Source organism: Lycorma delicatula, chromosome 10, assembly GCF_047948215.1.
Source record: "Lycorma delicatula isolate Av1 chromosome 10, ASM4794821v1, whole genome shotgun sequence".
Taxonomy (NCBI): domain Eukaryota; kingdom Metazoa; phylum Arthropoda; class Insecta; order Hemiptera; family Fulgoridae; genus Lycorma; species Lycorma delicatula.
In genome coordinates, this window is record NC_134464.1 from 23,044,288 (window position 1) to 23,058,626 (window position 14,339).

General features: G+C 34.5%; 1 protein-coding gene across 1 annotated transcript in view; it reads left to right on the forward strand.

The window, feature by feature from the left end:
- The window catches only part of stnB (stoned B), an 87,105-nt gene that overhangs the window by 2,123 nt on the left and 70,643 nt on the right, over positions 1-14,339 (forward strand). The window contains exons 2-3 of the mRNA XM_075377881.1: positions 5,389-5,937; positions 11,282-11,649. Coding sequence (XP_075233996.1) covers positions 5,391-5,937; positions 11,282-11,649 — 915 coding nt within the window. The 5' untranslated portion in view covers positions 5,389-5,390. The remainder of the gene's footprint in view (positions 1-5,388; positions 5,938-11,281; positions 11,650-14,339) is intronic.

The following is a 14,339-nucleotide window of genomic DNA, read 5'->3' on the forward strand; positions in this document are numbered from 1 at the left end:
TTTCAAACCAGCTAAAGCCGTATAATCTACTAATGATTTCCCTGCAAAATTAGAAATATCTGCTTATAAACCATTATGAAGCGTTTCAATTTCAAAGCAATATTATAATTTTTGTATCTATTTATAAAAAAATTTATTATAACATTTTTTTAAAATTTAAATAGGTTTTTATAATATCTCAAACCAATCAAAAATGTTAATTGCATACATTTTTAAACCATTTTAAACTAAAGAACTCTTGCTTAGTTTTGCGCAAAAAGACCGACTTTTAATTGGGTTTTAATATTTCTTTAATTTGGTTTAATATTGTTATCAGTAGATACCGCAGATAAACGTCAACGTTCCAAATTTCGGTATCATTAACGAATCACGCTTTTAACAACCCTGCTCAAAATGTTTCAATCTTAAATCGAATATACTTCAAGAACTACTCAACAAATTTCCATGTTTTTACATTCACAACTTTAGATACACTATTACAGTATATCTAAAATTTCAATGAAATTTTACCAAGTAGTTTTTGAGATTTATGTGCCCCAAAATTTCATACATAAGCCCAAATATATATTTATGTATGCAGGTTGTTCAATTTAAAAAAGGCCCATCACTTACTTTAATCTATAAATAATAGTTTATTAGCAAACACGTTTTACATAATAAATTACAGAAGATGTTGGAAAATGATATCCATCCACATCTACGCACTTGGCAATACGTTTGACTATGTTTCTGGCTGCTCCAGTTATCTGTACAGTGTCTATTTCCTGGATAACATTAGAAATATTTGTGCTCAATTCCTGCAAGGTGTATGGATTGCTCCAATAAATAATTTTTTTTTAATAATCCCACAGAAGGAAGTCTGGGTTAGTCAGTTTGGAGGATGTTGGTGGCCACAATCCTTTAGAAGTGATTTTTCCACCGAAAAAATCCTGTAACATCTACATAGTAGAGCGAGCTCGTATGCAAGTGGCGCTGAACCGTGGTAACCACCAGTCACGCCCTTCCTCTTGTAGTGAAGCTACGGACTGTTGGAAAATATCTTGTTAGACAGCAGCATCCACAGTTTTTTCACAAAACAAGTGTCCTATTATTGAAACCGCACATCATACATATATTTTGTGGATGTGTAGGGAAGATCAAAATAAAATGTGCGGCTCTTCAATACCCCAGGTCCGGTAGTTCTGACCCAACCCGCTAAACCAACCCGGTTTAGTGGTGAACTCGTCATAGCAAATCAGGTTCAAATCCTAGTAAACGTACCTTTATACGGATTTTTATACTGGATCGTGGATACCGGTGTTCTTTGGTGGTTGGGATTAAATTAACCACACATCTCACCAATGGTCGATCTGAGACTGAACAAGACTACACTTCGTTTACATTCATACATATCATCCTCTGAAGTAATACCTTACGGGGTTCCGGAGACTAAACAGAAAAAGAGATTCCCGGTAGTTCTAATTCTGACTATTAACGTATCCCCATTGTTAAACCGTGCTTCATCTGTGAAAAACACTTGATCTAAATGTCAGTACTGCCTCCAATGAAGTTCTGCAACCGATGATTGTAGTGAACTCTTAGGGACTGTGAAATGTCTTTTCCCGGCTTAGTCACTCCAAAATTTTATAAGGAGATTTTGGTAACTGCCGCTTTAATATTCTCCACGACCTACGTCATTAAAACTGACCTCTAGCCATATTTCTGATCTAACACTAAATCTGTTTAACGAAATTCTTTAAATAACTTCTGAATAACACTTTTATCTCCCTGATAATAATATCTCCCTGAACTTTTACCGACACACAGCATAAGATTTCGTTTCTAAATAAGTTTCCATCACAAATACACTCTCTTCAACAGTTAACCGCATTTTAACACACGATTAGGCAACCTTTTTCAAAAGCCACTGTTTGACACAAACTGGCAATATTCAAATGTGCAGGCAATAATAAATAGTCCTCCCCACTCCAGCTCCATCCGTACCAACATCTACTTCTACTTTCAACTACTTCCAACTTTCCTTCAAAACGTCAGTAAAAAGAAGGCGTAATTAGAAATAATTTTAAATAGTTTACGTAATTATAATTGATTATAAGATGAAGGTGGGCGTACCAAAGCATCCAGAGAATTTGCGAGGTTCAACTGCGGTTTTGATATGAAAGTTAACTGGAAAACCGAAAGGGAATGAAACATAGTTACTGGCGTCCTTACATCCTTAGCCTTGAGGAGGATTACTGATATAGATGTCTGATACTGTTATGGACGTATAGATAAAATAGCAACTCGGGTGGCTAGGCCCCGTCTGGGTGCTTACTTCGCAAAGATAGGCGTTTCGACATCGAGCCTCGGTTAGCTTAGATATTCGCTGTTAGGATGAGAATGGATGTGTGGAGAACTCTGTAATGGAGCTGCGGTGTGGGATGGTGTCGACATTGACCTCGCTCCCAAAAGTAGACCAGAGCAGAGAGAGATAGGGTATGTTTTCATTTAGAAGCTTATTAAATTTGAGAATCTGTTTCTTGATTTTCGAGTAAATCGTTGTAAGAGGCCATGTGAAGGCGATAGTTGGTTGTGTAAATGCACTGATGGAAATGTCTGCCGAGGTATTTGCATCGTGCATTTGCAAGATGCCACCGACTGATGCCACAGTTGATGACAGTGTTATGTTATCAAGTTTAGAGGTTCTAAAAGACGACCTCCGGGAAAGCTAATCACGGCTAGCAACGGAGGGGATGGTGTGGCGACCGGGATCATCACAAGGTGCGTGTCTTCCCCTACGGGGGTCGGGATGTTATGATTCAAATATGTCCTTTGTCCTATTCGCCTAATAAATTGTTTTTGATGTTTCTCCAAAGAAATGAGTGCGTTAATCTGTTTCTCTACAATATCACTCTTTACTTTGGCATCCTCACAGAGACCAAACTCATAAATGTAGTGTTAACAAGTTTACAGGATCTAAAAGATGACTCCGGTAAAGCCCATCAGGGCTATGAACCGAGGCGGTTGTATAGCGACTGGGATCGTCACAAGGCTAGTGTGTCTTCCCTTACAGGGGTCAGGATAATATGATGCTATTAAATTTTGATCACAACACGTTACTGAGGAAGACAGTAAGTAAAGTCACTAAAATTTTATAGGTCCTGCATCTAAAATTTTATAGGAAGAGTAGAATTATAATTTTTTCTCATAATTCATTTTATCTTTACGATGCTTATACATTTTTAGCAGCAGAACAAAGAGTCAAGAACATAATAATTCTGTAAATATTTGTAACAAATACACAATATTTATCTAATTTTTGTCATCTTACATAGATGTAAAACTAAGGAGAATGTAGAGTTTTTATTCCTAATTTTCGGGAACGAAATATAAAAGAGATACGAAGGGATAAATAAGTATAATTCCACCGGGAACGATGTGCAGTCAACCACCTGTATGTAAACTATACATACAACAGGTTGTTTTATCCCTACTCAAAGGGTTTACAGATACCAATTTCATTTCGGTTATTATATACTTACCCGAATGAAATTCTTTGTAGTCATTATTCCATCCTATAAATAAAACAATTATTATTTTTATTGTTAAAAAAAATTCATCCAGTGACTAAACATCGCGGTTTTTTTTAAATGGAAATTAAAATTTCTAATTTAAGCCGGGATCAGGGTAAACTGGTGTTTAATTTATTAAAAAATAAGTTATATATAAAAACTTAACATTAACTTTTCTATAGCGAAACAAAAAAAAAAGAAAGATTGTTTCATGTTAAGGTTGGGTTTATTGGTTTACTTCAGCCTTTTATTTTCACTTAAATTATTTAATAAAGAATTGTATTTTCTTTCTTTTGGTAATTATCTTATTTATGTCTTTGTTCCTGTTTTAGGTTTAATAATTTCTTTTTAATTTTATTGGATTTATTAATGGTTTATTTTTTAGTGTTGTTCTGGATTTAGAATTTATTTTATTATGGTCTCTGGTAGATCATCAAATTCAGTTTATTTTTTATTAGGTTGTGTTAGTAGAGAATTTCACTAAATATTTCTTATGATTTTTTTAATATTTTTTTTTTATATTGCGAGTCTTTCAATTTAATTAATTTTTATAATTTTCAATTTGCTATTACATTTATTTTTCTTAATTCTTTTTTTTATTTTAGTTGAAACAATTCGTTCTCTTTTGATTTTTCTGAACTTGTTTCAAGTTTTAATATTAAATATAGAGTATAGAAATATTGCGAGTGTAGGATAGCAGCCATTTAATAGGAATGGAATGCAAAAGTGGCGGGAGTTTCACAAATTCTACCTACGAATCGCAGAACCTGGACGGTGCCCCTTGCTGCTGGATGATTCTATAATCGGGCGTGTTTAAGGGTTTATTTTTAATGACTGGTCTAAATTTTAAGTTTTGTTTTATTTTATATTTTAAATTTTAAGGACGGATTTAATAGCATTCCAATCCGTTTTTACCAGCGTTCTCGAACCCATTTTATGGTCTGACCGCGGGAGGCTAGGCTTTTGAAACCTGTCCTCCCGACGTAATTCCCCTTCAGACCGTCCAGTGAAGTCCTTTCGGTACTAATGCTTCATAGGCTAGCAGGAATACGCCACAACGGGACACTAACTGTTTGGAGGGAGCAATGCGCGCCCCCTTCTCCCATTTAATATATACACAACTAGTTTCAAAAGTAGTCTCTTGTACATACCAAATAGTGGTGTCATACTGTAAGTAAGAGGGTTGTTAAAAAAAGTACTACAGTAAACCATTTTTAATACTAGCTGCGAAAATCATTAAATGGATGCTATTTTTGTTAGGGTTCTGTGAAATTTTTACGTCAACATTTTTTTTCTATGACTTTTGGAACGATATGTTACAATCCTACTCTTTCAATTTACAATTTTTGAGGTTCTTGGGATGGACTATCCGAAAAATAATAAATAAAAAAAATTAATCATCTTAAAATGAAGCTTTTGCTAACATTAACTTTTCTATATATATGGACGCAATGATCAGTATAAGCAAAACCAGGAATGTATGACCGACGATTAATTCATATATATGTCGGAATCTCCGGATAGATTGTGCGGTCTTGTTTAATCGGGCCCGCAGGCTGTTTCGTCTGTGTCTCTAGTTTAAGTAGTTTATCTAGGACCCTATTACATAACCGGATAACCGGAAACAGGATTTGGCTTAATTAGAATCTAACTACAGATTTGTGGTCGGGAGATATCCTTTAGAAAAGATGTAACTAGTGTCGCTTGCAATCAATCCATACGGATAATGGTATAATATTTTTTATCGATTTATTATTAATAAATGTTCTCATTTTCAGATATTTTACGCTCTATATCTTACGATATAGAGCGTAAAATATTGTTTTATTGTTTTCAGACATGGCGAATCCGTTTTTGATGGGCGATCTGGACACTCAAGTCCAGCCGCAGCCTCCGTCTGCGGCAGGATTTAATCCTTTCTTATCCGGCGCCGACTTCTCGGCTCCTACAACAGCTCCTACAAACACCGATAATCCGTTTATGAGCTCTATCGGCGACTCTTTTCTACCGTCGAGCGACAACACAAATCCGTTCGCTTTCGGCGGAGAGAGCGACACTTCGACCGACTTTTTTACTAGCACCGTTCGACAGACTTCATCCGATGTCAGCCGGCCGACGGCGATCGATTTCTCGGACATCTTCGCTTCTTCCGCACCGGTATCCTCGACGGTGACCGCTACGACGACGGCTACCGACATCTTCTCGAGCCATCATCCACCGCCGAAACCGCCGCCACCAAAACCGGCGCCGCCCAAACCGGCCCCACCTGCACAACTAATTTCTGAATTCACTCGTCCTCCTCCGCCGCAACAAAAAACGTCTCAGGTACCCGACTTCTTCGATAGTTTCGCTGAACCGACCACAAAGGACCGACCTCTACTACCAGGTAAATATTACTTATTTTACGATACACATGCTTACGTAGTTTAAATGTCTGTGTAGTTAAAAATTATATATATTTCGGGAAATTAAACAGTTTCAAATTTTCAAAACTTCAAAATAGTTGCGAAACTAAAGTACTACAACGAAACTAGGTCGCACCTGGTGGCGCTCACAAAAATCTGATTTTGGCTTCATACATGAAATTTTGTATTTCATTCACTAGGAAACGAGATCGTACTTTTGGTGCTCGCAAAAATCTAATTTTAGCTTTCTAAGATGTCACCCTTCTAGTTACAACATGAAATCTTTGAAACGCCTAGAAAACGTACCCAAAAATCTTTTTTTTGCCTCTAACTCTGGTTCCTGTAAACCGATTCGTTTCAAAAATCAGTAGCGTTCTATTTATGCTAGGTTTACATCATTTAATTAAGTTTTATCAAAATCGGTTAAAAATTAAGCCAAGCATAACGTAAAAACGTGAATATACCAAAATTCCCCGTTTTTCGGTTCTAACTCCGGTTCCTGAGAAGAGATTCGCTTGAAAATCAATAGGGCCTACACTACACAATAGGTTTACATAACCCAATAAGTTTTTCGTCAATATCGTTTAAGATTTGCGTCGGGTAGAGCGGACGAAAATATCTTACACAAACATACATACATAAACATAATAAACACAACAAAATCAAGTTCAAGAGACCCTAAAACGTAAAGAAAAATTGATCTCCCTCCCCCTGAACATCCCCTTAGAAAATCGGATCAGGCGCAGTAATGATTTCTACAAATTCTTTGGAAATCCGCTAATAAAAGAAGTCTTGCGATACATTTTATTATACAAAGTATCCTGACTGATTCATCAACGCACAGCTGAAACCGTTTATCTTAGGTCGATGAATTTTGGATGGTACATTGTTTTTATAATGTAGACAACCACCAAGGAAGGATTTTGGAAAACTCCGTCTATTAGGGATTGAAAAGAGGGGCTTATTTTTTTTTTATAAAAATTCCATAACCCAGAAATGGAAGGCGTTACAGTCGTGACAATTGATAGTTATATACTTATTTAAAAATAAAATGTTAAGTATCATACCATTTTTTGAAAATTCAATCTCGGAAGGTAGCAAATTTTTCATGAAACTATATGACGGCGAATATTTTAAACAGTTGTTTTACAGTTGTGAAAGTCTGTATTTAGACTTTTCTTTGAAAATAAAAAGGCACGTGTTTCATCATTTTTCAAAAACCCAATTTGGGGAGAATGAAGAGCCAGATGAACATGATTGTGTTTCAGGAGACGACTCCGGTCCACTTTACCATCGATAATTTTTTTTCATTTTTCCTCTTCTCCCCCGGATCCTACACTTAAGTATTGGACAGCCCAGAGGAGTGTTCTTTACAATAACGGGTCTCCATGTCTCGGCCCGCCGGTCAGATCTCACTTTGCGCCCGCCTGAAACCCCCAGAGTAGGTTCCACCAGACCCGGCTATGCCATCCCTGGGTCACCACTCAGGGATCCGGGACTCGGTCTTTATGCCAATGCCTCTAACGGGGACATCCCGAGTGGTGCATCCCTGCCGGGATCGATAAATTTGATATCATATATGCCACTTCGTCGTTCAAATTACTTTTGCGTGTACGCGGGTTTTGGTTTATTATTTCCATTTGGTAAGTTTTCAATGCCTGTATAATTCTAAGGTGCGATTCAAAGTTGTAAATTTTTACACAAAACAAACATTGGTTTGTCTTGTAAACAATATTTACATGAAAACAATTATATAGGTTACATCCTGTGCCATCTATTGAGGAATTCTAAACTATAAAATGTTACGGTAAAAGATCGATCATTTACACTAAGTTTAATTTCATATATATTATTAAAATGTTTTGTTTTAGTTTATTAAATCGATAATAGTGTCATATGATTCGATTAATTTATTAAATTGAATTTATATAGCTAATGTTGAAATTATTATTATTAGTATTATTATTATTATTACTACGATACATGATTAATTTCATGTTAAAATGAAAATAACTATTACTTTAAACGTACGGAACTGACCCCCATGCATGTACGATATACGACGGAAGCTTTCAGAAACTCACGAAGTTAATTTCAGCTAGCTTACCACACGAACGGCCATACACATGCATGCGCAAGTCTTTGGGAGTGTTAAATTGAAAAATAATGATAAATAAAATAGAGTCAGTGTTAGTTTCTTAGATGGAAGTTGTCTGTTTACTATAGTATTCAAAATACAATTGTACTCAGTATTGATCTTTTTGTCGGGTTCAAATTATCTTCCTGCCAATAATAATAATTTATTTGTTTATATTGTACAATAGAACAGCAAAAAAACCTTGGTATATGGCACAAGTAATACAAATTATATTAATTAATACAGATAAAGAAAATTACGTTTCATGAGCCTACAAAGGACGATTGCTGAATACTCCGACCTAGGCATGAAAAGAAAACCTTTACTTTTACTTTACCTTGCCAGTCCTGATATAAAATGCCTTTGAAAGCTCATAAATTTATATATATATATATGCACAAATATATATCGTAGTGGCAAAACATACAAATATTACAGTAACAAACCTTATTTCGTGTCGCTTATTCTTACCGAGAATCAATCTAATCGAAAACGTTTGTCCTATAACTAACAAATTTCAGGATACTGTAAAAACCTTCATCTCAGATCGCATACTGTATTGTTATCTGATTTTTTTTTTTTTAATTAGCCAGTAACGTATTTTTCCAGATCTATTCTAACATCTTTCCTGATATATCGTACATAGAAGAAAATATGTAGAAAAGAGCTGTATCGATTCATTTAAAAACATTCGTAATAAATCATTAACATAAATAAAAAATCTGTTCGAAAATCAATCGATATTGAACGTCACGTTCGATAAAACCCTAAACTACTACGTTTTAATATCATTTACTTTATTTTATTAGTTCTTCTGTCCGAATACGGCTAAACCAACTGCTGCAAGTACATCTTATTCCAGCTGTCCATTAATTATTGAATAAAGCCTCAAGATTAACTTTATCTTGTTCATATCAACGAACAATCCCGGAGTCTTTATATGTACCATTTTATAACGAAATATTTTACTCAAAGAATTTAACAAAGTTCCTCCAATAATCTTCCCTTTCGTAAAATTAAACCGATAACGACCAATAAATATAACTTGTTCCATGTTCCATGAATTTATAAAGGTGTCCCAAAATGAGTTGTCATTTTAATAAATTTTTACTCATTTTTTTTTTTATAATTTATAATATTTTAATTTTATTACAAAGTAGTAACATGGAAGTTACGTGCGATACAGAATATCTGATAAATTGAGCGCCCCGGCCTTGCCTGCACATGCTCACGTTTTGACAAAATTTTCCAAAACATGTCCAGTCCAGTGTTGTGTCCAGTCTCTTCTTTAAGGTGCTCAATTGTTTGTGGTTAATTGACGTAACATTTTATCCTTAAGATAACCGCAGAGAAGACCAACGTTAAGTCACATGATCTTGGCGGCCAGTTCACACCACTTCGCTGTGAGATATAAACTTCCATTAAAGTTTTATTGCAATAACTACATTGATTCATCGGCAATGCATCATGTTGAACCGTATTTTCGAAACCACACGTCTTCCACAACCATATCACTAATTTTAGGCCACAAATCGTTTGAAGTCATCTCACCATATTGAACTCCATTGATGATAACTGGATCTTCATTTTAATTTTCGAAGAAGTAAGGTCCAATCAATTCGCCAGAACCAAATTCCACACGTTTTACATATTCCAAACGTTACTTGCCTGCAATTTTTTCTCATTTACCTGCCACTCCAATATCAAAGCGACCATTCCAGGATGCTATAATATGTGACCTATGTCTCTCTCTTGTTTTAACTATATTTTTCAAATGCTCTTCTTCATCAATTTGCCGCAACACCTCTTCATTTTTCACTTTATCCACCCATCTGATTTTTAACATTTTCATACAGCACCGCATTTCAAAAGTTTTTAATCTTTTCTTTTCGGGTAATCCGATCACCCAAGTTTCACCCATATAAAGCTACGCTCCAAACGTATACTTTCAAAAATGTTTTCTTGACGTTTAAATAAATTTTTGATGTAAACAAAAAGCTTTCTGACTTAAAGCTCATTTTGCCTGTGCTATTCGGCATTTAGTAATTTTACTTCCCAAATAACAAAATTCTTCTACCTCCATAATCTTTTCTCTTCCTATTTTTATATTCAGTGGTCCACTTACATTATTTCTACTACTTTTATTACTTTCGTTTTGTTCTTGTTTATTTTCATGTAGTAGTTCTTGCGTAGGACTTCATCAACGTGATTGCTTGTTTCTTTTCAATCTTTTTTTACTCTCTGTTACAATTATTATATCATCAGCAAATCGTAGCATCTTTATCTTTTCACCTTGCACTGTTACTTCGGATCTAAATTGTTCTTTAACATCGATAACTACTAATCCTATGTAAAGATTAAAAAGTAACGGGGAAAAGTACGACTGATTTCTTTTGTTCTTCGATTATTACTGTAGCTGTTTGGTTTCCGTAAATGTTAGCAATTGTTCTTCTATCTGTATAAATCAATTTAATACTAACTTAAAAGAGGCGAGAAGTGGTATTCACCATAAAATTATCGTATAATGTATTTTCTATTAAAGAAATATACAACTCCACTCAACTGACATATCGATCCTTATTACTGTATCAAATTCGAACAATTAACCATCCAAATATGGAATACAAGTATCATATCACTTTCGGTATCATCAAATCACATCGATATCATTCAAGAATTTTCAAATTTATTAGAAAAGAAGTGTTTTAAGATCCGAAGTTTCAAATAATGTCGTAACAGTCTGAGGAAATGAGAATTAAAATTTTAATGTTTTTAATACATTTATAATAATATCTCTGTGTAATAGTTACATTACATATATCATATTTATTTAGAACACTAGTCGGTATAATGGCTTCTAGATCAGCCGGTCTCGAATCTGTTCTTTGCTGAGGTCTGGAATGTTTTCACGTATCATTCTTCTTATTAAAATCTGTTTCTAGCATTTCCGAGATCGGAGTATTGAAACAGATTTAAAAAAAAAAGGATGAGTAATAGTTTTATTAAGAACGAAGGATTAAAAAAAAATTATTATTAATTTTAATACTGCATTTAGTGTGTTGATAACGAGAAAAATAAAGAGGAAATGGTATCCGATAGTATCATTCCTAAATTTAGTAAGAAATAAATATTTATTCTAATTTAGACTATACTCGTATTTTTTTTTAAATAATAATTTTTTACTACAGATAGACCGGATAAAGAACAGACAGATGGAGTGCACGTCATGGGTGGTATCGATTCTCTATTGGGCACAACAGATGAAATCGGGTCTTCCGTTATAGTGAATCTGCTGGACGACATTCCTGCACAAGATGTCGATAAAAGCGATTCCGATACAGGGGCTGGAAGCGGCACAGGACCACCGATAAGACGGCCGCCGCCACCGAGACCGGCGATTCCACCGTCTAAAGAAACTAAAGAGCTTATACTCAGCGTCACCGGAGCTATGGAGGCGACGTCGTCAGATCTATTGGATCGACTTCAAGCGACGAGAACGCCCAGTCCGACTCCGATCAGAGAGCTACACTCTCCCAGCCCGACACCCGACATGCAGGTAAATGTAATATTTCATCACTACAGTTGTTTATGTATTTATTATGAAAGGAAGCGGGTACAATATGCCCGAGATGTTTAGTTATTAGGTTTATTGCGCATTCCTAGAGAAACTAACTTAGACCGTCCTGATCAGTAACTCTTACGAGTATCAGATTTTTGTTACTAGAATTGTAATGTCCTTACCTCTCCCAAAATTCCGTCCCCCCCCCCCCCCAAAGATGGTGAACCGGATACAATCAAGAGCTGTTAGTCCTCCGTTCAAAGGTATACGTTTTGAAGTCTCCGGAGAACGATGACCGATTACTTTGTAAACCTTTGTATAATAATTATTCAGTAGAAATAAACCCATTCAGTACGCAGCTGCATCCATTTTCGTCCCTTGACACGTTACATATACGATCAATCTCTGCTTAGCCAAATAAGGGTTCTGGAAGAGGTCTAACAGGTTTAACGAGATTTTGTCCGGAATATTTGCTCCATGTAATCATTCTAACTCCACCTAAAAAATACTGTTCTCGGTTTAGCCGATTTAATCTCACCACGACACGTTTTAAAACAAAACCTATAAACGGAAGTAAACTGCTTTCTTATTGAGCGCATCAGATCGCTCTTTAAGTCTACGATTTGATTTCATTCAAAATACCTGTACTTTATTACAGATTCAGATATTAACTGATGCCCGGTAATAGTTTCACAGCTACTCAGAACTAAACTGATGTGAATTCAGTGCCTCTAGGGCCACTTGAATCTCAAATCATCACCATATTATCATCATTTCCTCGCGTTTGATCTTTTAATAGCCTCTCCACTGGGTGAATCACATTTCTTCCATCACTCTTATCAAATTGATCTTCTCTTATTTTTCTAAAGTGTCCTATCGGATGGTCTTTTCAATTATATGTTTATAGGTGAACTTTCTCAACTAAATATACTATTTTAAAACTACCCCTTCTTCCGATTTATTTTTTTATCAGAGATTTAAAATGTTTCACTTTCCAATTCTTTCTGAAAAAAATGTGTAATTTTATCTATTCTTTATCATAAAAAAAAAACTATTACGAAAAAATTAGTTTGATTTCATCGCTTACATCGCTTTTATCGGAGGAACAGAGTCCCCTGTTCCTCCGTTAAAAAAAATTAAATACTTGTCTACGTCACGAAAGTAAACTCGATAATAACGGGTAAACTGTTAGCTGTGTTCACTTTTAACGATTCAAGCGGTAATCATCGTATGACAATTTCTCATCGAAATTACCCTAGATGGTTCCGCAGAAAAGAATCGATTTTTCCAAAAGATCCTATTGTTATATCGCAATCTATCTACGATCATTACTACTTGAGCAGTTGATAAAAAATAACTTTAACTTTTGGGCCGGTGGTCTATTACAGTACTAATTAGTCTGACTATGGTGGATTACTAGGGAAGCTCGAACGTGTACTTGAAAACTTAAAAGTTGTACAACTATTGAATCACTGATATTTCTGTATCGTACAAATATACTCTTGTATAGTAACGTACATTAAGAAATATCTTAATCTCCCTGAAAGAAACGTTAAATTTTTGTTTCGTTTCAACAGTAGAGACGTGAGCGATAGAGATCGATCTATAACCGAACTTCGTAATTAAATTCATAAACCATGTTTTATGTCTTAAGATATTATTTTAGAGCTTTCAAAACAGTATATATAAAACAAATACATTTTCAAAAAATTGATCATCACAAAAGGGGCAGACAGTTAAAAAAAACATATTTGAAATTTTTATAAGAACTGTAAAAACTTTTATAAAAAGATAATTCGACTGTTAAAGAAATCGTCGCTTCATCGACACTAAACTTTATTTGGTAGTACATAAGTCGACGGATTTACAGCTTTAGTCGAGTCTGTTGTTAAAATAATACTTTAACTGTTAGGTTAAGCTTGGATTTTTCATAATTTTTATCGAAATTTCTCCAGTCGCTATTTAACAGTAAAAATTTTTATTTAACTTTTACGTGAAGTAATTCTCCCTTTGAAAGTACATGACAAAAGACAGGATCAAGAACTCTAATCGAGTAGTCTTCATTGTTAAAATAAGTTTACCGATGTAAACTAATCGAAAATTAACAATGTCCCTCGTACACTAAGTAAAAAACATTTATTAAAATCAGCATTAACATAAAAAAGGATTTAAAATATATTTTTTGTTAAATTTAGAATTTAAATGATCTATAATCAATCTGCTTAGGTATATCGTTATAAAAAACATACCTCTGTCCCGTCGATACTGAAAATTAAGCTATTTTTGATTAACAAAAGATTTGTGCTATTTCCACGAAGCTGAATAATCATGTAGGCAAGACTGAATAATTAGACGATATTATTGTTGTTGTTGCAATAGTAATAGTAGTAGCCGATAAAAACAAAAATTTAGAAAATCTGAATTGTGAGTATTTCCGATCGTCAGTCACGCAATTGTTTCGGATGGGAAAAAATACAATGCAAATGCCCAATTTTCTATTCTACGCAGAGGTTCAGCATTTAAAAGCAATTCTCTGCTTCCTTTTATAATTTAAAATCAGTTGTTATATATAAAAACACTGAAAAATTATGGAAACTCTTGTTATTACGTTTTATTTCTGTTTATCTTTGGTTTAACCACAAAATTTTGTTATTAAAAAAACAGAGAACGAAAAATGGAAAGGCTTT